Below are 21,164 nucleotides of genomic sequence, written 5' to 3' on the forward strand. Positions count from 1 at the left end.
ATTGTGGTCTACTTTTTGCGTGTCGACGAGCGAGTGGAGCGCGTCGGCCGCCTCGAGCTCGAGGCGGGCTTGGCGTCGACCTCGGAGCCGCTGCCCTCGAGCTCGAGCGCCTCGGCCTCGGTCAGCTCGCGGAACGGCGTGGCGAGGCGGTCGGCGAGCGCGACGGGCTCGGCGATGGGCGATGTCGCGGGCGAGGACGACGGCGAGGACTGCACCGACGTCTCAGTCGAGCGGGGGAAGGACGCGCCGCTCCCGCGCGACGAGTAGTAGCGTCCTGCCTGCTGGGTCAGATACGGCAGTGACCTCTAACCCACCTGGAGCAGCATCACGCCCGTCAGCATCACCGACGTGATGATGTTGTCGTTGGCGAGGTCGCGCACCGCCGCCGCGAGCACGGGGAACGTGTCGTGCTCTGTCAACTTTTCTGGCAGGGGGTTGGGGAAGGAGACGAGCGCTGGGGGACGGGTCAGTTGCGCTGCGCGAGCCTAGATGTCACAACGCACTGGGGTAAAGCTCGGTCACCTGGTTGTACGTGATGCTCGCGACGAGGACTGTGGAGTCAGTGGGGTCGGTCGGGTATGCGGCGGCACAGCGCGGCAGCGGCAGCGGCAGAAGGCAGTCGATGGGGCCGGCGGCGCCGTATCAGAAGCTGCGAGCCCGATCGGCCGTCGCGTCGTGCGATGCGATCATGCGGCGCTCGGCCCGCAACACTGCGACACCAGCCCCTCGGAGGCGGCTCGAGGGGGTGTCTCGCGGCGGTGTCCGCGTGGGTCGCCCTGCTGCCTTTCTGCCGACTCTTGCTCGCCGCTGCGCGGCCCACGCAACACTCACGCAAGCTCGCGCCGTCAAAGAGCACCTCGCCGCCCTTACCGCGCCACCCCGACACAAGCTTGCCGGCCGCAGCGACCAGCGCGGCGACGCCGACGGCAATGTACACCCATCCGAGGCCGTCTGGCCCGTGCCCCAGGAGCGCGTAGTACCGGATCGACTGTTCCAGCGCCGCGGGGGTGACGGGCGAGCGCCAGAGCACGTTGTGGTCTGCGATCCAGTGGGTGAAGGTTGTGCCTGTGAGAGAGGGAGCGCGTTAGCGCGACCTCGCTGCTGTTGAAGGCGAGGCTGGGCGAGGAGGGGGCCAGCGAGCCGCGAGCGACGCAACGACGCGCGCGCGCGCGCTCACCCACCCACCGACGCACGCACGGCAGACGTCGCCGCAGTCGTCGGCCCGAACCTCGCCCAACCCCACACCCACACTCACCCAGCAAGAAGCACGTGGTGCACGTCACGATTGTTGTTCGCCAGACCATGGCGAGGATGCGCTGTAGCGGCTGCGGCGGTGGGGGAGGGGGGGGGGAGGGAGATGCAAGATGATTATGGTGATGATGATGCGAACGAGTTGGCCGGCATGCACCAAGTGTTGCAGCACCACGGCCCTCCCACCCCACGCCCAGCAGCCCAGCTGTCATCTCGCCGGTCATTGCGCGCATGCGGTGGGGCGAACGGCTCGCGACTTTTTGATCCCGTCAAGGGTTGGCCTCAATCATGACGCTCAGAGACACCAGCCAGCCCCACCCCGGTGGCCGATGGTCAGGTGGCAGCCCAGCCAGCAAACACGCCAGCGACAACGACAAGAGGCCGAACAGGACAAACAAGCCAGCTTCGAGACAACTTCGAGCCGCCCCACTCGGCCGACACCCTCGGCTACGCGGCTACAACCCCCACCCACGCGACCAATTCACTACATCATCATCGCAGATGGATACAAAAGCCACGGGCCGCCCCACTACTACTCCGCACCTACACCTACTCAATGTTGAGCTTCTGGTCACCCAGCCAGCGGTTGGCAGCCGAGACGACGGCCTTGAGACCAGACGCGGTAATGTCGGCGTCGACGCCAACACCCCAGAAGCCGCCCTTGGTCTTGTCCTTGGGGTCAACGTTGGGCGGGATGACCTCAATGTAGGTCGCGGCCTTGACATCCGAGCCGACACCGACCGAGTGCTCAGAGTACTCGCGGACCGAGAGCTGGATGCCGAGGTCGCCGTGGAGCGCCTCGAGGAACGACGACAGGGGGCCGTTACCCTCACCCGAGATCTTGTACTGCTTGTCGTCGACAATAACAGTAGCAGTGATCTTGCGGGGGACAGAGGGCAGGTCATCGTTGCCGTTGACCTGGCTGCCGTTGCGGTCAGGGGAAGCCTCGGCACGGGCGTCGCCGAGCGAGAGCTGGGTCATGCGCGAGAGCGAGCGCGACTCGCGGGCGGGCGACTGCTCGGGTGTGCCGAGGACCGACGACGAGCGCGACGCACGCTGGTTCTCCATCGAGAACGACTTGAGGATGATGCGGCCGTTGTAGCCAGTGCCAAAGTTGTAGGCTTCGCGGAAGGCGCCGGTGATGTCCTGGACGGTCATCTCCTTGCCCGTGACCTCGGACTTCTCCTGGACGACCTGGTAGAAGGAGATCTGCATGCGGCGAGGCAGGTCGAGCGCGAGGGCGGTCTTGACAATGTAGGCGACACCGCCCTTGCCCGACTGCGAGTTGACACGGATGACGGCCTCGTACGTGCAGCCGACGTCGGCGGGGTCGATGGGAAGGTAGGGCACGGACCAGAAGTTGTCGCCGGCCTCCTCGCGCTTCTTCTGGGCCTCGAGACCCTTCTTGATGGCGTCCTGGTGCGAGCCCGAGAAGGCGGTGAACACGAGGTCGCCGGCATAAGGATGTCTTGGGTGGACTGGGAGGCCAGTGCACTCGGTGACTGTGTCGATGATGGCGTACATGTCGGAAAAGTCGAGGTTGGGAGGGTAGCCCTGCGAGTAGTAGTTGAGGCCGAGGGTGACGAGGTCGACGTTGCCGGTACGCTCACCGTTGCCGAGGACTGTGCCCTCGACACGGTCGGCACCAGCAAGCACACCGAGCTCGGCGGCAGCGACGGCACAGCCACGGTCATTGTGGGTGTGGAGCGAGATGATGCATTTCTCGCGCTGGGTGAGGCCGTTGATGAACTGCTCAACCTGGTCGGCGAAGCAGTTTGGCGTCGCGACTTCGACTGTGGCGGGGAGGTTGAAGATGATGCGCTCCTCGTTGCGGCCGTCGGCCCAGACTGACTCGGTACCGGCAAGCCACGTCTTCTTGACAGCCTCACACACCTCGACGGCGTAGGGGGTCTCGGTCTGCGAGAAGGTCTCCGGCGAGTACTCGTAGCGGAACGACGTGCCGTGAGACTTGGAGTACTTTTCAGCAAGGCGACGGATGAGGGCCGTGTGGTCGGTAGCGAGCCTGCTGTCAGCACAGAACAGCCATGTCCACCTACTTGATTGTCTCCTCGCGGTTGTTGTTGAAGACGACTTCGCGGAACAGGCACGAGGTGGCGTTGTACATGTGGATGATGACATGCTTGAGGCCGGCCACAGCCTCAAAGGTACGCTCGATGAGGTCGGTACGGGCGGGGGTAAGAACCTAGGTGTCAGGCCTGTTTTGCAACTTGTCGCTCACCTGAATCCAGACGTCATCGGGCACCTCGTTGGTGTTGACGAGCTCGCGGACAAAGGCAAAGTCGGTCTCGGACGCGGCGGGGTACGCGACCTCGATCTCCTTGAAGCCAATCTGGACGAGGTGGCGGAAGAACCTCATCTTCTGGAGGTTTGTCATTGCTACGGGATGGTCAGCAACAGCATGTCCGCCGCACGTACGGTTCGCGAGCGACTGGTTGCCATCGCGCAGATCAGTCGAGAGCCAGATGGGCGCCTTCTTGCTCTGCTTGTCGGGCCATGTGCGCTGGGGGAACGGCGTAGGCTGGAACGCCTTGTACCTTGTGGCGGGCTCCTCGCTGAGTGTGTGAGCGGGGGGTTGGTTGGTAGCAGTGCGGGTGCGGGTGCGAGGTGTGCCGATTGAGTGTGATGGGACTGATGCCCATCGCACCACCCGCGCCGGCGGGCTTGGCCACTTACAGCATGGGCATTTTGGATCAAGATTAACTGTGGGTTCGAGAATGCAAAGAGTGCGTATGTGTGCGTGTGTGCTGTCTTTGTGTGTGTGTGCCGCAAGACTTGCTTTGACGGCCTTTTAGAAGAGTTGAAGAGACGTCGAGAAGAGTGTGGTGCTCGCTAGTAAAAGGTTGTCATCGAGCATCGAGTCAGACTGAGATGAGCCGAACTGTGCCGCAACTAGGCTGCGATCGTTGCCGACAACTATTAATGACTAATAGGGGGAACATTAGTGACGGAACCAAATTGACTTGAGCGTCATGTTAATCCACACAATCCGCGCGTAATGGCCCCATGGCCCCAATTCACTTGGCGACTTATCCGAGCCACGTTTTATTACACGCCGGCCGCCCATCTCGTCCGCCCGCAAACTCGTCCGCCGACGGACACGCCGAAGCGAAGAGCTCGCTCGTCATCGCCGACGCCGCTCACTGGCCGCGCTCGACCTCGGCCGGAGCTTGGGCCAAGGGGAGGCGGTGCCGGGTGAAGGGTGGGGGGAGGCGGAGCGATGGAGGGGTGGGGGGAGGCGGAGCGGTGGAGGGGTGGGTGGTGGCATAACTTCTTGCTCGCGCAGCGAGGATAGGGGTGGGTGGGTGGGCCATTTCTCGTGCGCAGCGCGTAGGGGTGGGTGGGCGGGCGCCTTATCGCTCGCGCCAGCAGGGGGGGTGGGCGGGCGAGATGAGGGTAGTCAGTCTGCTAGTTGTCGTTGTTGTTCTGCGCCAGGCAGAGTCGGCTTCTTCGCAATCTGGCATTCCTCGGCCTCGCTCTCTCGCTCTCTACAACGACTTCTTCTTGCAAGGATACGGGATACACACGTCTCTGTTTCCCTCACCAGGCAAGCACTCGTCAATGTCCGTGATAAAGTTGTTGCCCATGCCCGTGACGACGTAGCGGTCCGACACGAAGCACCCGTCCTGCGTGAGGTCCCAGATGTTGTTACCGCGCACCCATTCCCCGCGGACCTGGCACGCGACGAAGACCATCTCGCCGGCGCTGTACCTCTTGACCCAGGTAGCGCCGCTTTCGGGGCCCTTGCGGCAGTTGAGCGCGGACGAGAGGGCGAAGGGGCGATAGATGGCTGGCGAGGCGAGGGCGCTGTGCGCGAGCGCGAGCACAGCGGCGAGGGCGAGCAGGACGGCGGTGTACATGCTGTGGGGGGCGCGAGTTCGTTATCGTTGAGGTGATGAACAAGTGTCAAGCACAGCAAGGAGCGCGTCGCGTTGCGCGTCGTGCTCGTCGTTGCTGTGGCACCCCCCACTGCGGCCATCGCGCGGTCGTTGAAACGCGGTAATGGCAGGGGTGACCACCTCTTGGCAGACCGCTCTTCCTCTCGGCGGGGGTCGCCGAGGCCAGAGAGGGAGGGACGCCTGCAGGACCGCGGCTGCATACGGTACATGTTCCATCGCCGGTACATGTTCCATCGCTCGACGGCAAGACCATCGAGCACAGCCAGCTAGCACCATCTAAGAAGGCGGCGGAGCCTCCACCGCCTCCGAGGCGGGTACTGGTACGTGGGGCGCCGGTGTCTGCCCCTCGTTCTTCGCAGCGCCGGAAGCATCGCTCGCTTCGCGCATAGCCCAGCTCAGCCCACCCTTGACCTGGAAGAAGGCCAGCTCGCCATACCACAGATTGAGCCTGTAGATCTTGTACTCGCCCGCGATGCCGGCGCTCTTGAGCTCGTCTGCGCGCTGCGCCCGGCTGTCGGCGCGGTCTTCTTCGGTGTCGTCCGAGCCCAGGCGGAGGAACATCTCGACGTGGTGCCCTGGCTTGAGGGGGTCGCTGTTGGCCCGCTTGAGCGCCTCGGCGTGCTCGGCGTCGTTGCGGAAGAGCATGCCGGGGCGTGATGAGGTGTTTGCGATATCAGGTGTGGAGCATGCTTTAGAAGATGGCGTGTATACGGCAATCACCAGCTGGTTGCACGTGGTGCCACTTGCCGAGGGACTAGGTTGTGCCTACGCTAGTTTGTGCCTTGCGGGGTAGCGATCAACGACCATCACGCAACTCTGACGCACCATCCGATGGAGGCCACCGCACACGACGTCACGAGCGCTGCAAGAACCAGTGTGGCAGAAGGCAGCTCTCATCACCGCAACGAGCGCTGATCCGATCTCGCACCAGGCAGCTGACACAGCAGTCACAGGCCACTCGCCCCCCTGCCGACGGATATAGTGCTGAATCATCGCCCAAGCACCGCGATAGCCTCAAACGCCGAGCGGCGTGCTGTGGATCGCCTGATCCGAGCAGTCGAGACTCAAGATCTACGGTACAGCTCACTCACCGCGCTGGGGCACGGGGCACGGGCGCAAGAGTGGCAGTGGGCGAGCTGTGTGGCACCGCGTCCGAGCTGTGGCCTTTCTCACTGCGATTCGTGTCGGGCGCAGAGGCCAGAGGTGTACTTAAGCGGTGGTCTGGGACGTCCCTCTCATCCCCATCAGCTCAACGCTCTCACACTCTCACAACCACTACTACTCAGCGCTACTGCTCTACCCAGCTCAACCACCAACAAACCAAACCAACATGCTCGCTACTACTCTCTTCACCACCCTCGCCCTCCTCGCCTCGGCCTCGGCCGCTCCCCAGTGGGGCCCGTACCGCGACTGGTCCAAGAACGGCAACAACGACAACCAGGGCAACTCGTACTCTGCCAACGGTGACAAGGCCTCGCAGGACTACGGCTACGAGGTCGCCGGCATGGGCGGCAGCAGCAACGACTCGGCTTGGTCGGGCGGCGCGATCGTCGCCCCGCCCACGGGCTTCACCCTCCCCCTCCCGCCCAACCAGTCCAACCTCACCATGCCCGCCGGCCAGAGCGTCACCATTGCGACTGTCTCACGCGGTGTCCAGAACTACACTTGCACCTCGGGTGCTTGGGTCTCGGACGGCGCGCTTGCCAAGTGAGTAGCGAGGCGAAGTCGGCTCAATAGTACTGTAACTCACGCCACAGCCTCTACGATGCGGGCCTCCTCCTCGCGCTGACTGAGAACGTCGCCCCGGCCGAGAAGGTCACCGACGGCCTCGCGCCTCTCTTCCTCGCCGCGCAGTCGTTCCCCTCGAACAACCCCGCGCCGACCCTCCAGCACGAGTTTGTCGCGACGCCCAACAAGCCCGGCTCCATCTCGCCCCGCTTCTTCAACCCCAACACGGGCGACACGGTCACCCTGGCCAAGGTCGGCACCATCCCGTCGCCCGACAACTCGACCGCCGACGTCACCTGGCTCCAGCTCCAGGCCATCGAGGGCAACCTCGCCAAGAGCGTCTTCCGCCTCCAGACGGCCGGCGGCCAGCCCTCGGGCGGCAGCTGCGCCGAGGGTACCCAGGCGAGCGTCGACTACGCCGCCATGTACTACTTCCTCAGCTAGGCGCATCGCGCTGGCTCTGGCATAGCTGGACCTCGGTCTAAGCTGGACAGTTTGAAGTGTTTCCGTAGTAGAAGATAAGAAAGTAAGAAGTGTTTAGAAAACCAGAAAACCCATGCATTTCGCCTCAGTGATTTTTACAACCTCGAGCCACACAGCCACAGCCACGTCCCCGCCTCTGTGAACTTATCAGCGCCGGCTCCCTCTCATTCCCATCAAACCCACCACATTAAACAAGGACAAACGCCTCGTCCTCGGGCGAGGAGGCAGAGGAACCGCCGTCAACTTCCTCCTCGACATACGTAACCGAGTCGCCCCACGGCTCATCCGCCGCCAGAGCAGCGTTGTACCGCGCCTCGCAGTCACGCGCGATCTGCTCCGCGACGGCGACGAACGCACGCGCACCCGACCAGGTCGGCAGCATGCTGTCGCGCACGTCGCGCATCGAGGTGTAGGCGCGGTGCGCTTCCCCCTCGGCCGCGGCCACGACCGACGCGTTGACAATCGCCGTCTCGACACGCCAGATGGCCTCGGCGCGCTGCGCGGCCAGGACCGGCAGGAGGATCTCTCCGGGGACCGCAAGCGCCTCAGTGACGATGGCTTCGCGCATCTCTTCGATGGCGCGGTTCTTCGCGGCGATAGCGGTCGTCTTCTCAGCTGTCTTCTGGGTGAGTTGCGCTCGCAGGGCCTCAACGTCGGCCAGGGAGGTGGCCTCGTCCCGGGCCGCGTGGGCAGCCGCGAGGCGCGCTGCGCGGAGGGCGACGAGGGCTGATTGCCACTCGCGGTAGGTACGCTGCGGGGAGTTAGCGGGGCTGGTGGGACGTGTGGGGGACGTACTGTGCTCTCCGTGGGTGAGTTGGGGGGCACGGGAGGCGTCGAGAGGCGGCGGCGGGAGGTAGTGAGGGCCGTCGGGGCAGGCATGGTTCGAGGCTGGTAAAAGTCCTGAAATGTCGGTTGATTGCTCGTCGGGGGAAGTGGTGGAGTGAGCAGCGAAAGTGGTGGTGGGGGACTCACTCAGGAAAGTGGCCAGACTATAAGCATTCTCCTGGGGGAGCTGTGGGAGCGAGGGGGACACGAAAGGGAGAAGGCGGACGATTGATGATGGTGATGGAGTGTGTGGTGCCAGTGGATGGCATGTTTGTGGCACACAACCATCAGCGCCCCGTGCACAGCTACGACTCCCACGCGCACTCGGCGGGTGCGAATGGGTGATTCTGGTGAAGGGGCAATCACGCTCATTATTATGGCTCGCATTCTGGCTATTGTACATGCACTACTGGTGCTGGCGAGTCGATGCTGTCTACGCTCTCTACTGTTGGCCCCTTGTCACGCCACATACCCAACACTACATACCCCTCGAAAGCCAAAACAGACGGCTGTCATGATGTCAGTCGCGTGACTTTCACTCGCAGCCGGTACTCACAGGGTTGTGGCCTCGTGGAAACTAGAGACGGCGACCGGATTTGCACAGGTAAGTGTGGAACGTATTGTTGATTTTCTTAAGCGAGTGACGACGTTGAAAGGCCTCCTTGAGGCGCGTCTCGGCCTCCTCGAGCTCCATGGCTGCGGCATGGTATGCGTCCATAGCACTCTTCACGGACTTGAACCAATTCTGCGAGGCAGCGACGGCCTCAAGGTGGGCGTCGCCGGCGCGCTTGAAGCAGGGCAGGCAGCAATCCTCCCAAACTTCATCCTTGGCGGAAGCAGTCTTCTTGAGCACCTTGTTGGCGTCGTGCAGACCGTCGACGGCCCCCTTCAGGACGATGCTCGCGTGTTGATGGCCGACCTTGAGACGACGGACTTCACCCTGGTAGTAGGTGATAGCGTCGACACCGGCAGGTGGACCATTAGTGGGCTGATGGCCGCCGAGCATCTGATATGTTGTCAGCTCATCGCGGAGAAGTTACATGTGGGTTGACTGTGCCTTCCTTTGACTGTGAGGAAGACAGAGACGCACCTTGGGCTTCTCGTCTTTCGTGGTCGCGTTGGGGCGCTTGTAGGGAGAATGATCACCCTTCCGGGTGTTCTGGCCGTTGTCCTTGGGCATGGAACTAGTTCGGTCTTGAGATGAGAGCGGAGGTCAATGACGACAGAGATTGGAGGAGAGAGATGAACAGAGAGTGAGAGACAAAGAGAGAAATAAGAGTGAGCGAGTAAATTAATAGTCGTGGTTGAGTGGACGGTGGCGAAAGAAGGTAGCCATGCCCAGGAAGGCGAGGAAGGCGAGGAAGACAAGGAAGGTGGGGAAAGACGCGTAAGACGAGAGAAGGGCCAGCCAGTAAACACCACACACGCACACCGACACACTCAACACGTCCACACTATTGCATCGTCCGTAACACTCTAGCAAGCCACACAACTCCAACACTGTGTTCCCGCCCACAGGTCCTCCTCCCCGTCTACACAGCCCCGCACACACTCGCCACCTCCCGAGCTCGGAGTGACCGGGCGGCCCGGCGCCGGTCGATCGCTCGCAGCCGGCGATGGGTCCGAGTGCCGAGGTCGCGAGGTCGTGGACAGAACCGGCCGCGACGCAGCTTGGGGACCTCGGTTCCTTCGGTGGCGCGCATAGTCGCTTCACGCTGCGCGGTTGCGGTTCCGGCAGATGCTGCCGTCGGGCTCGAGTCGCAATGCGTCCGGTGTACCACACGCGTGTCTGCGATATGATCAGCTGCCGTCCGCCCGACACACAGCCCCGGGACTCACATTCTTGCGTCCCCTGTTACTCCGCATCGTGCCGCTACCCTCCTGCCCCGCTCGACTCGCTTGCTGCCACGTCGGCCTGCCACTGGACCTGCTCGGTGTCCCGCGCCGCCTCGGCCGCCTGGAGAAGCTCGTAGCGCCAGTTCCGGGCGACCACCGCTTCCTCGAGGGCTGCTTTGGCCGCATCCTTCGCAGCCCCGCGCACCCGCACCTGGGCGAACGCGGCGTCCTCCACCTCAGGAGCATCGAAGGCAGCTTGGCGAAGAGCCACGACCGCCAGGTTCCAGTCCCGCAAGGCCCGCTCGAGGACGTGCTCGGCCTCGTACGCCACCCCCAGGGAGGTGTCGTACTCGTCCATGGCGGCCTCCCACTCTGTCTGGACCGACATGAGTTCGGGATGTGGTGGCGTTTGAGAGCCTTGTGGTTAGTGTTGGTCTCTGGAGGGAGAAACTCACGGTTAGGGGGTGGTGAAGTTCGGGGAAGGAAAGGGTGACGCTGGAGTGGCTGGGGAGATAGGGGTGTTAGAGACTCGCCGGTGTACATAGCTGGGGGGTTGCTGGGCTGGGCTCACTGGTAGTTGGGTAGTAAAAGCCGGTGCGCGCCTGAGTTTGAGAATGAGGGGACGATGAAAGGTGGGATAACAACGATGGGCTTGGGTTTGCGAATGAGGAGAGATGGAGAGAAGAGAAACTGACGCAGGACTGAGGTTAAGTATGCGGTACCGGAGGAGGGGCGCGCTGGCGTGCGACGTGTCTCATCCACCGCTGGCTACGTGTCGCGAGCCAGCAGGCGGGGAAGCAGTCGGACACGGCGCGCCGTCGCCGGGTGTCCACAGTGATGTGAGCACACGATGCAGCGCCCGATAGTGTGGTGTGTGGCTCGCTTTGCCACATTGTCTGTCGGTACAGCACACGTCGGAGATCGGTCGTCGTGTCAGCCTCGTAGGCAACGCCCCGCCACACCGCCACATTCCCCGTTGTGTCGAGCTCAGTCTCGCCTCACAAACAATGCACACAGGTTAACGCATGGAAATGCATCAAAACCTCTATCACAGGCGCTCTGGACTTTTTCTGAATGTTTGGGATGCGTCGGAGTCGTTGGGGGATGCACAATGCGTGTCGGGGGGTACTCAGGGTCGGCGTCGGCGGCGCGCTTGAAGCCTACACAGAGATCAGCACACCTGCCTCACCACACGCATGCCATCCACTCACTGCGATCTAGGGAGCCTTTCGGGGGCGGTGTAAGAGCGGGCAATGCAAGGGGAGTGTGTGGAGCAGAACGGGGGGCACGGCGGTGGAATTGACGTGTGGACTTTGATGGGTGTGGGCGGGTCCGACGACTGCTGTGTCTGCTCACGCCGGTCCGGACGCCCCTTGCCCACGGCGCAGATCACCTGCGAGCCGAGTAGAGGTCCTCCGGTGCAGACCCATACCCGCGCCAATCCGCCCGCTCAGCAATACCGCCCTCCTCGTCGGTCTCCTCGAACGCGTAGTGCTCCTCGCCGTGGTGGAGCTCCATCCAGGCGCGGTACAGGCGGTTGACCTCCTCGGTGGCGTTGTACGACGCCTCCCACGCCTCGAGCCACGCGTTGGCCGTGTCGATCTTTTCGTGCGGGGCAGCCTCCCACGCGGCCTTGACCCGCTCGTAGCGCTCGACGTGGTCGTCGTTGGCGGGGTCGTAGACTGATGTGAGCGACGTGAACCGGGTCCATCTGAAGCGCTCGTCGAAAGCCGCGAGGTCCTTGGCGGCGCGCGCGTCGTCCTCGGCCTCCTTGGCGGCCTGGAGGTGGCGGCAGGCCTCCTGGAGTGCATGGAAGGCCTCGTACTCCGTGGCGGTGCGGGCGGCGGGGGCGGGCCTGTCGAGCACGGCCTGGACGACTTCGGAGGCGGTCATTGACAGGCGCAGCATGGTGGTTGCTTGGACTTGGTGGCGAGGAAGAAGGGATGGGATAGGGGTGTTGTGGGAATGACAAGAGAGAGGTCGGGGGTAGGAGTTATTGATTGATATAGGAATGGCGAGCTGCGACTGATGAAGAGCGAGAGACGCATCAGCGCATGTTGAATGTTTGGCAGTGTGGCAGAGAGTGGCCTGTGCGCCACTGGCACAACGTCGCACCTCACTCGACATCACTTGCACACCATCACCGCCCCAAAGAGTATTGATATTGTCTAGTATGCATGCAGTCATTACGGCAGTCAATGCCTTGCCATTATTAAAGCTACTGTAGCAGGCAGCTGGGCCGCCGCTGCTCCCAGGTGGTAGTGGGGATGCGGGGCCAGTCCCCGCAGCCATAGTTCGTTTTGCTGTTCGTCCAAAGTAATTGTTCTACCGATGTATGAAGGTCGAATGAATGTGGTGACATGCAAGGTGAAAGAAAGCGGGTATTGTGTCGTGGATATGTGTTTGTGTTGGGTATAATCGTTTCGTTTCGTGTTCGTGAGTTGTTGTTTGTTGTCTGCTTCTGACCGCTCATCCTCGTTTGTTTGGGCTCCACTTGAACCACTTGGGCGACCAACCGGCTTGGCGGCGCGGTGTGTCGTCGTCGTCATCGTCGTCCTCGGGGCGCGGTGGCCTGAGTAGCGCTTCCTCACCCTCAGCCATACCGCGCCTGCCCCCGACTCTTCTGAACGCTGGTGCCAGTGTGGCCCGAGGCGTTGAGGGCGAGCCGGTGGGGTCGGCCGGAAGCGTTGGGAGAGGAGGTAGCGGACGCTCCACTCGTGGTGGATCAGACCCCGAGCTGTTCCCAGCACTGGTCTGGCGCGAAGGTGGCAGCTCGACCATCTCTGGCTTGGAGATGCGGCCACGGACTGCACGGTCAGGCGTTGTAGGCCCGATCACCGCCGCTGGCGATATCGGCGATATGGGTGGGTGCGGCTCACCATACTCGGACACTGAGCCTAGAGAACCCAGCGCACTAGTGCCCGTTGACTGGCCAGAGTTACCAGAGTTCCCCGTCGACCACAACGTCCGGCTGAGGAGAGGCGCCGACCGGCTCGCCGACTCGTGAACAACACCAAACTCGTCGAGGACGGCCACGCGGGGTCGGCCGCCGCCAGTCGCCTCACCACTCGAAAGGCTGCTGTCGTGGGCGCTAACTGGCGCTGAGGCCGACGTGTTGATGAGGTCGCCAACTGAGCGCGACATTTGACGTTGTTGGATGTGTGTTCCCGGTCCAAGAGCGGGTGCGACGCGTGCCGGCGCAATGGGTGCCGCAGGGTCACTCTTGTCCGTCTGCCCGCTGGCTCGCTTGCCTTCCGACTGCCCGCTACTCCGTTTTGCAGGTACTGCGAGCGGGTGCTGTCTTGGAGCAGGACGGCGTCCATGGTCGCTAGAGCTGCCGCCACTGCCGGCCGTCTGAGGCGTCGCGAGCTGCCCAACGCCAACCTGGCCGAATGGCGAGAGCAGTGCTCCCGATCCTGGGTCGATCGGCACCGCACCGGGAACGAGATGTGACGGGGTGCTCTCGCGGCGGATACCGCCCGTAGGGACTACGAGCGCAGAGGTCGAACGGGTCGGTGAATCGCCAGGTTGTGAACCTCCGTGGCGGGCCGCAGCCGCGCCAGCAGCGACGGCACCTACACCCGCAGCTGCAGCGCCAGCGCTGATGGCTGGGGCGAGGTACCCGGCATGCGTTTGCAGGCTGGTGATTGAACCCATTGGGGAGTTGTCCTCTGGCACGGATGAGGTCGCAGGGAGGCTTGATATTGATGTCCTGCCGCGTGCGAAGACGGGGAAGTTGGGGTAGCTGTGGTGTTAGTGGAGGAAACACTTTGTGAACTTACTCTGACGAGCCGCGCGAGTCCTCTTCCACCGGCGTTCCAAATGTCCCGACACTGGTGTTGCGTTCCGAGAACGACGGCCGGCCAATGGAGGAGGGCACAGGGTGGTCGGCCTCGGACTCTCCAGTGGGCTGTCTGATGAAAATGCGTGTCCCGAACTCGCCAATGTCACCCGACGGGCCGGCAGCTTCGAGAGAGCGAGGGATACCTGCGGGTGGCGTGGCGGACCCAGCAGCGCTAGTTCTCGGGACAGCAATATCCGTCTCGTCAGTGTTGTTGCGGGACCGACGGGCGTGATACACAGCTGCAGCGCTCGCGCCGAGGGCGAGCACTCCGGCAGCACCGACAGCTGCGTCCTCGGGAATGGTGGTAGCCAGTCGACCTGACGCGCCGGCACGGCTGCCTCTGCTCCCAGAGCTTGCCTTGCTTCGGCCGCTCCGATTGCTTCCTCGGCTGCTCTTCGAGCTTGCGCTCCCTTGTGTCGCGTAGATCGATCTCGTCGAGTCGGTGCCCATCGACACGTAGCTTGAGATGCTGCCGCTGTCTGCGGTGACATACTGGCCGCTGCTGCCTTGGCGACTTGACTCAGGGATGGGCGGTGACTCTTCATGCTCCGCTGCCTCGGCAATTTCTTCGTCAGGCGATGCCGTGATAGTCTGTCGATTGTTGTACCATAAGTCTGCGCTGCCGACGTCTGAGCTAAGGCGCCCAGAGGAGCGCTTGGCATCAGTGCCGCCGCTAGCGGAGCGGTCACCAGGAAGGTGAGTACCACCACTTCCTGATCGTGCGCCGCTTCCGCCCCTCGTGGTTCCGCTGCCAGAATGTGTGCCACCGCTTCCAGACCTAGCGCCAGTGGTTTTGGAACCATCGCTGCTAGACCGGCCGGCCGCGACGGCCAGTCCAGCCGCGCCAGCAACTGCAGCTGTAGTAGCCGCAGCGGTACCCCATGAAACACCTTCGAGAGAGGGTCCCCTGGAAGGTCCTGCAGGCCTTGACGGTGTGCCGTGAGGCGACGGCTTTTGGACGCCAATCATGCGCTCCATGGTGTTGCCGCTGACGTTGCGCGGGGATTCGTTTGAGTACTTGGAAGCCGCAGATGAGTCGGAGAACTGTGACGCGGTCGACGCGCGGCGGCCTCGCCCCAGACGAGCCATGAGGGCTGCTGACCCGGCCGCAGCTGCCGTTCCGATGCCCGTGAGACTGTACTTTGAACTGTGTACACTGCCCGGGCGACTGCGGCCCAGCAACGCTGAGCTCTCGTCGCCACTTTGTGACGAGCCGACCGAGGAGCCAGACCGACGGCGGTCGTCATAGTTTGGCGCATGCAGCTCGGCGTCGTCGCGGGAGATTCGCATGATGGGCTGGGCGATGCCGAGTGTTGCACCTGCCGCGCCCATTGCACCTATTGGAACAGCCACTCCAGGATCTGGTGGGGCGGGGCGAGGTGGACCTCCAACCACAGCTGCCGCTTCGCCGGGTCGCACTGCCTTTTCATGGTAGGGGGTGTCATCCGAGGTCGGGACCGACTCGAAGGCGGCCACCCTCTGCTGTTGAGACTTGTCTCTTCTTCGCTTTAGAATGCACCATAGGAGAAGAAACAATAAGGCGAGGACGAATAGAGGCACGAGAACCGATGGAAGGACAATGCGAGGGATATTGCGGTGCGAATGCTGGGCGGTTGATGGTGGTGGTGTTGTTGAAGATGATGATGATGAGGAAGAGATTGTGGGGGAGGGTGTTGATGATAATGTCGACGAACCTGAAACATGGGTCAGCATCGATTGGTGGCCGGCCGACGATCTACGCACTCGATGTCCCTGTACTCGAGCTTCGACTTGATGTCGACGAGACAGATGAGGAAGACAGGGAGGCGGAGGCGGTGGCGGTGAGGGACGACGAGGACCCCAGGGAGGCAGTACCTGAGGACGAGGCTGTTGTGGCTGCGCTCGACGAGGTCTGCGAGGTTGAAGGACTGGTCGTGCTCGTAGAGGCCGACGTCGAGGTCCGCGGTGGTCTTGTCGAGCCACCATATGCCCACCCCGAACCCAACGGGATGCTTGGGCCGTAGTCTGCGGGACTGGTCAGGCGCCTGATTTTTTTTATATTGGACGCCACCGCGTCAGCAGTCTCACTCACAAGTCAATGGTAGGTTGACCACCTCGCCTGTTGTCACTGCTTCGCCGTCCACGGTCGTCACCACCTGTTGGGCATGTCAGCCTGATGCGCTCGTGACGTGGCCGAGCGGAGAATTGGGTGGGGGGACTCACAGTCGACCATGAGAGCCAGTCTGGGAGAGCCTGTCCGTCTGGCGTGACCCCACCACGCTTTTCGCGCTGTGGGCAGCCGACAATGGCGCACCACACGCGCTGCATGGCGGGGCGAGGCGAAAGCGTGGGTTAACGGCGGTTGTGATGGAAAGGCAATGTTGAACGATGGCGGCGACGACAAAAGCAATGACAAGAGGTGGTGGTGGTGGTGGCTCGTAGCGGTGGTGGTGGCTCGTAGCGGTGGTGGTGGTACCTGGGCCAGTGGCCTCATTGTTTGTCTGGTTCTTGGGTCGATGCAGTTTCCCCTGGGGCTATGACTATCGACCGCTGCTACTGCCCTGGCTGGACTGGGGTGGCCACGCCATGGTATGCGGTCCAGCTCCAGCACGCACCCTGTTGCAATCCGGCCCACGGCACAAGGGGTAAAGGGGGTGCTGCTGCAGGTGCTGCTGCAGGAGGACGACGAGCGCTAGGAAAATGACGAGATGTATAGGCACGACCTCACCCGAGTGCATGCGATTGAGGGACATACCAGAGATTGGGGCGGCTAGGGGCGGTGTGGGCGGTGTGCATGGGCGAGCAGGTCGCCGCCGAGTCCACTCGCCGAACGGATGGCGGCGACGACGCGACTGCCTTTTTCCTAGGGTCGTCGACTCCAGTAGTGGGCATTTGCTGGGATGCATGTGGGTATGGCGCAACAACGCAACAACGAGGGTCCGAGCCAGAGGTATGAAGCGAGCAAGCAGCCCCAACTCGGACCAAAGACGCTTACCGTTCCGCGGGGAAACCCAACCGACGAGCCCTGCCTCCTTCCTGAAGCAGTTGTTATGAGCACTTTTCGATTTCCCACCGAGGACCGCAAGCCACTCGTTAAAACGGCCCAAAATCAGGACCTGCATCTACGATATGCACCATGCATCGTGTCCCAAACCCTGGACATCAGGCTGTCTCGGGACAGGCAACGACGTACTCGACGACCGACGCCGCCGGCGCCGCAACGGCGCAGCGCAGACACCGCGACGTAGGCTGCTGCTGCTGTTGTTTTTGCTGACATGCCGGCCCGCCGTCCGCTTGTCGCCTGCAGCTCTCTCCCGACTTTCGCAGTATCTTCTGACAGCATGAGCGACGCCACCCTCAGGGCAGATGGCGCGGGGACCAGAATGCGCCAGCTCGGAATATCGGGTATCAGTCATCTGCCCACTGGAATACGCACAACGGGTGGAAGGAATGCTGCGCGCGCTGCCTGCCCAACCAGCCATGCCATGTTGTTGTGCCTTGGTGGCGTCGAGCTGTGCTCGTCCTGCTTGTCGTCGGAGCGGCTTGTCGTCGCCATCCACCCGTGCCGCGCCGGCGTCGTTGCCATCCGCCCGCCCGCGGAGAGTAGGAATTCAGGAGCCAGCGTCCTCGGGCAGTGACAACTAGGTTGAGCGGGAAAAGTATGTCGGTGGGCGTTGTCGAGGCACGCACCTTGTCGGCCCATCGACCGGATTCCAATGGAAAGAAAGAAATCATTCGCGCAGAGCACCACAGCAAAAGCATGCGAGATATGATCGCCACCGCTGCCTTGGCTACCGTGCCTCACTGGCCCGTGTGTCGATGCCGGCGCCGCTGACGACCTGTCGACCCAGAGCTCACTGCTTGCCGGCACAGGCCGTTGCATCCGACAAGAGAAGAACTGACATGTCGAGTGAGGGACAAGGTGGACTTGGCTTCTTCCCATTGCAGCCTGGTCAGATCCTCCCGAGGCAATCAGACAACAAACCTCCGCCATCGGCATGTCTTGCGGCACGGGCCGGAGAATGACTGCATTTGTCTGTTGGTATGCCCGGCTTGGGCTAATCAAGCTTGATCGGTGCCACCGCCCCGATGAACACTCCCGCTCCCGTTGCTATCTGTGGGGGCTGGTTATGCGCGCATCACACACTTGGCACCATGATGGATACACAACATCAGTCGCGTTTTTATCATGGCAAGTCGGCGTAAAACGCGGGATAGGAGCTGTAGAAGCGGATGGATCAAGGTGGATGTCGGAGCAATGTTGACCATCAAGCCATCAACACCCACCGATCTGGTTCCCGCCTCCCTGCGAGAAAGTTGCGCGAAGGGAGTGCGGGTGGCGTTGGCGGGTGGCGTCCTAGTCTCACTGTCGTGTTTATAGTCGCCGCAGGGCCACCCAATCGCGACTGCTTTTCATTTTGGGGTGCTGCCAAACTTGACCCAGTACCGCTATCCTGGTCCACCTCGATGCATGGTCGCACGACTGGAGCCAGTTGTCGTTTGCATCCTGTTCGCGTGGCGTTTGCATGGCCCTGGGGTGGCAATACAGGGATGGTGTTTCATACAAGAGAGATCTGCTAACAAACACCGCACCGGAAACAACAACCAGACACCGGGGTCGTCGTCGTACTGTGGTGAGTAACCTGGTGTGGCCTGGCCCGACCTGACCGTCAACCTCGACTTTCAACTCAAAGTCTTGAGTTCAGGTCCAAGGCCCCCCCTTGTGCGTCGAAACGCGCTACGTACGAGCGCCATTGTCAGTTCTGTTCTGCTCTCTTCTGTTCGGCTCTGAGCAGAAGACAGACAAGGTCAGGGCGAGGGAGGGTTTGTTCAAAATAGTGCATTCAGGCCATTGTTCTTACGGCCTTTGATCTAGCCAAGTGTCCATAATTGTTCGTATGTTCATCAAACCCATGCGAGAGCTAGCGCGATCATTGACCGGCATTCATTGCTCGCTTGTAACCAGCTGCTCCGAAGCCGTTGGCTCCGGGGATCCAGGCAGTGGGCCACACCCAAGGCGGAGGGGACCATGGGGCAGCCTTGGTGGTCGTGGGCGGAGGGGGGACCGGCGCCTTTGTGGTAGTCGTTGGTGCAGGCGCCTTCGAGGTAGTCGTAGGAGGGGGAGGGGGAGGGGCGGCAGTCGTGGTCTGGGGCTTGGGGGTCGTGGAAACAGGGGGCGGAGCCGCGCTCGACGGGGGAGGCACCACGCTCGACACCACGGGAGGCACGCTCGACACTGCAGGAGGAACGGACGCCGGGGGGCTCGACAGGACAGGAGAAGCCGAGGAAACGGGGGCAATGACGCTACCAATCGAAGCCGAGGCGACATTGCTGGGCACGGGGTTGCTAGCGTTGGTCACGGGCGGGGGAATGGGAGTCGTGGGGAGGGTACCGTTAGCGATGGGCACGACAGATCCTGATCCAGCGACGGGGAGGTCCTGAACAGGAGCGATGCTCTGCGTGCCGATCACACCGTCGCCAACAGTAATGTACTGGCCCTGCGAAGGCACGCCGTTGACCACAATGAAGAGAAGAGCTGGGCCGGGGGCGATGATGGCAGGGTTGGGGGGGATCTGCGAGACGTGAAGGGTGAGGGCGCCGTCGGGAGTGGCAGTGTAGCTAGTCTTGAGCTGAACGTGGCGCTGACCCATGTGAATGCCGTGCGTGGCGAAACCACCACGGATAACAACGGCCTTGACCGACTGGGGCTGGGCGCCGTTGAGGTCGGCAGCAGTGAGGGCGACGTTGAACCAGTTGCCGCCGTACTTGAGCTGCGTGGGGAGGCCAGTCGGCTTGGGGCGCGGCTTGCCAAAGTAGTCGGGGTAGAAGTACTCGATGCGGCTGTCGGAGAAGTACTTGCGGTTCGCCTTGGACTGGTACGATCCGTTGGGGTTGGAGCCAGCGATAGCGACACTGCCGTCGGGGAGGAGCGTGGCGCTAGAGTGGTACATGCGGGGGATGGTCGACGAGCCGGCCGAAGACCACCTCTGGCCCTGGGGCTTGGAAGGGTCATAGTACTTGGCCTCGAAGGCGGGAGGGTCGGCGAGCGACTCACCGACCGGCCACCCACTAAAAGAGTAGCCGGCGGTGCCCGAGAGGGCGCCGTTGACGAGGAAGAGACGTCCGTCGGGGAGACTGACAAACTGTAGGGTCAGCGCGGTCATGCACCACCCCAGCTTACCTCTCCCATAACGCGTCCTTGGTCCATCGAGTCCTCGGTCGTCCACGACTTCTCACCCTTGTCGGGCGAGATGGAGATACACGAGTTGTCAGACTTGAGCTTGGTGACAGCCTGCCCCAAGCTCCAGTTCGAGTTCGTCCCGCCACAGATGAAGACCCTCAGATCCCAGTTGTTGTCTGGGGTCTGAGGAAGAGAGGCCGATGCACCCGAGCCGGGGTACACGCGGACCGAGAATGGCACGTTGCTGAATCCGCGCGTCTCAACTCCCGCGTTGGGGTCGAACAGGGATGCCGTGTTGCCAGACTGGATGAAGAGCTTGCCGCTGGGCAGGAGCCAGGTGAGCGCGTACAGGTTGAGTGTCGTCGTGTCGGCGAGAAGCTGCATCTTCTTAGGAGCGCCGCGCGACGGGTAGAACTGTGGCGTGGTTAGTTTGCAAGCCCGATCAACCTCTCTGAACCCCACCTCGTACGTCGGGTTGTCGTACGCCCACGAGTTGACGTAAACCAGCGCAGTAGAACCTCCGATGATGATCGCCGAGCCGTCGGTGAGGGTCTCGACGGTCACGTACCATCTGTTGGTTGTGAGGGGCGGGCTCGACTCGTCCCAGTATGGTGTGCCGATACGGGGGTCAAGCAGACGGATGGCCTTGCGGCCCTCTGCTGAACCAGTCTCGGGGCTCTGGCCGCCGACAACAAGGAAGCGTCCGTCTCCGAGCGACGAGCCTCCGGCACAGAAAGGGTTCTTGGCGAGTGTCATGGGGCGGGTTTGGCGGTTACCGAGGTCAAACTCGGCGGCCCAGATGGCCTTGCCGTTCACCTTGAGCGGGTTGTTGTTACTCCTGTCCATGGTGTAGAGCTTGTTCTGAGAGCCGAGGAACATGATGAGCTGAGAGATGCCCTGGTCGGCAATGAGCTCAAACGTGCCCGGGGCGGGGTCGGCCACGACCGCCATGGCCGCGAGGAGCGACCAGAGGAGCTTGGTCGTCAGCATTGTCGGGTGTCGGGTTGTCGAGAGAGACGGATAGACAAGACACACATGCGCATGGTAGCCTCCTCTCTCTCTGCCTTTATACATCTCCCCATGCCCACCACATCCCGTTGGAGAACACCGAACTCCCTCG

General features: G+C 62.5%; 11 protein-coding genes across 11 annotated transcripts; 1 reads left to right on the forward strand and 10 right to left on the reverse strand.

Moving 5' to 3' along the window:
• Positions 1–8: 8 nt before the first annotated feature.
• Positions 9–4,130, reverse strand: leu3 (2-isopropylmalate synthase; the record flags this gene model as incomplete). Its single annotated transcript, XM_062769826.1, has 11 exons — positions 3,946–4,130; positions 3,688–3,824; positions 3,491–3,648; positions 3,309–3,454; positions 1,805–3,274; positions 1,720–1,735; positions 1,256–1,325; positions 832–1,065; positions 504–551; positions 315–454; positions 9–278 (listed from the first exon to the last, which is right to left on the reverse strand). The coding sequence occupies exons 1-11, from the start codon at positions 3,954–3,956 to the stop codon at positions 9–11; spliced, it is 2,700 nt and encodes an 899-aa protein (XP_062625810.1). The 5' UTR covers positions 3,957–4,130.
• A 627-nt stretch (positions 4,131–4,757) lies between these two features.
• Positions 4,758–5,129, reverse strand: LOC62_02G003295 (uncharacterized protein; the record flags this gene model as incomplete). Its single annotated transcript, XM_062769827.1, has 1 exon — positions 4,758–5,129. One exon carries the CDS (start codon positions 5,127–5,129, stop codon positions 4,758–4,760), a length of 372 nt encoding a protein of 123 aa, XP_062625811.1.
• A 315-nt stretch (positions 5,130–5,444) lies between these two features.
• LOC62_02G003296 (uncharacterized protein) lies at positions 5,445–5,813 on the reverse strand (the record flags this gene model as incomplete). Its single annotated transcript, XM_062769828.1, has 1 exon — positions 5,445–5,813. The coding sequence occupies one exon, from the start codon at positions 5,811–5,813 to the stop codon at positions 5,445–5,447; it is 369 nt and encodes a 122-aa protein (XP_062625812.1).
• Positions 5,814–6,498: 685 nt separating this feature from the next.
• LOC62_02G003297 (uncharacterized protein) lies at positions 6,499–7,340 on the forward strand (the record flags this gene model as incomplete). Its single annotated transcript, XM_062769829.1, has 2 exons — positions 6,499–6,875; positions 6,926–7,340. The coding sequence occupies 2 exons, from the start codon at positions 6,499–6,501 to the stop codon at positions 7,338–7,340; spliced, it is 792 nt and encodes a 263-aa protein (XP_062625813.1).
• A 226-nt stretch (positions 7,341–7,566) lies between these two features.
• Positions 7,567–8,258, reverse strand: LOC62_02G003298 (uncharacterized protein; the record flags this gene model as incomplete). Its single annotated transcript, XM_062769830.1, has 2 exons — positions 7,567–8,130; positions 8,175–8,258. 2 exons carry the CDS (start codon positions 8,256–8,258, stop codon positions 7,567–7,569), a joined length of 648 nt encoding a protein of 215 aa, XP_062625814.1.
• A 523-nt stretch (positions 8,259–8,781) lies between these two features.
• LOC62_02G003299 (uncharacterized protein) lies at positions 8,782–9,384 on the reverse strand (the record flags this gene model as incomplete). Its single annotated transcript, XM_062769831.1, has 2 exons — positions 8,782–9,210; positions 9,295–9,384. The coding sequence occupies 2 exons, from the start codon at positions 9,382–9,384 to the stop codon at positions 8,782–8,784; spliced, it is 519 nt and encodes a 172-aa protein (XP_062625815.1).
• A 693-nt stretch (positions 9,385–10,077) lies between these two features.
• LOC62_02G003300 (uncharacterized protein) lies at positions 10,078–10,428 on the reverse strand (the record flags this gene model as incomplete). Its single annotated transcript, XM_062769832.1, has 1 exon — positions 10,078–10,428. One exon carries the CDS (start codon positions 10,426–10,428, stop codon positions 10,078–10,080), a length of 351 nt encoding a protein of 116 aa, XP_062625816.1.
• Positions 10,429–11,429: 1,001 nt separating this feature from the next.
• Positions 11,430–11,948, reverse strand: LOC62_02G003301 (uncharacterized protein; the record flags this gene model as incomplete). The annotated part of the gene is made up of 1 exon (XM_062769833.1): positions 11,430–11,948. One exon carries the CDS (start codon positions 11,946–11,948, stop codon positions 11,430–11,432), a length of 519 nt encoding a protein of 172 aa, XP_062625817.1.
• Positions 11,949–12,509: 561 nt separating this feature from the next.
• LOC62_02G003302 (uncharacterized protein) lies at positions 12,510–14,429 on the reverse strand (the record flags this gene model as incomplete). The annotated part of the gene is given in 4 exon segments (XM_062769834.1): positions 12,510–12,847; positions 12,920–13,785; positions 13,823–14,363; positions 14,378–14,429. 4 exon segments carry the CDS (start codon positions 14,427–14,429, stop codon positions 12,510–12,512), a joined length of 1,797 nt encoding a protein of 598 aa, XP_062625818.1.
• Positions 14,430–15,590: 1,161 nt separating this feature from the next.
• LOC62_02G003303 (uncharacterized protein) lies at positions 15,591–16,191 on the reverse strand (the record flags this gene model as incomplete). The annotated part of the gene is made up of 2 exons (XM_062769835.1): positions 15,591–15,875; positions 16,087–16,191. The coding sequence occupies 2 exons, from the start codon at positions 16,189–16,191 to the stop codon at positions 15,591–15,593; spliced, it is 390 nt and encodes a 129-aa protein (XP_062625819.1).
• A 2,603-nt stretch (positions 16,192–18,794) lies between these two features.
• On the reverse strand, positions 18,795–21,034 carry GLX_0 (Aldehyde oxidase GLOX; the record flags this gene model as incomplete). The annotated part of the gene is made up of 3 exons (XM_062769836.1): positions 18,795–20,006; positions 20,045–20,458; positions 20,507–21,034. 3 exons carry the CDS (start codon positions 21,032–21,034, stop codon positions 18,795–18,797), a joined length of 2,154 nt encoding a protein of 717 aa, XP_062625820.1.
• Positions 21,035–21,164: the final 130 nt, after the last annotated feature.

The sequence above is a fragment of the Vanrija pseudolonga genome, chromosome 2 (genome assembly GCF_020906515.1).
Source record: "Vanrija pseudolonga chromosome 2, complete sequence".
Classification (NCBI taxonomy): Eukaryota; Fungi; Basidiomycota; class Tremellomycetes; order Trichosporonales; family Trichosporonaceae; genus Vanrija; species Vanrija pseudolonga.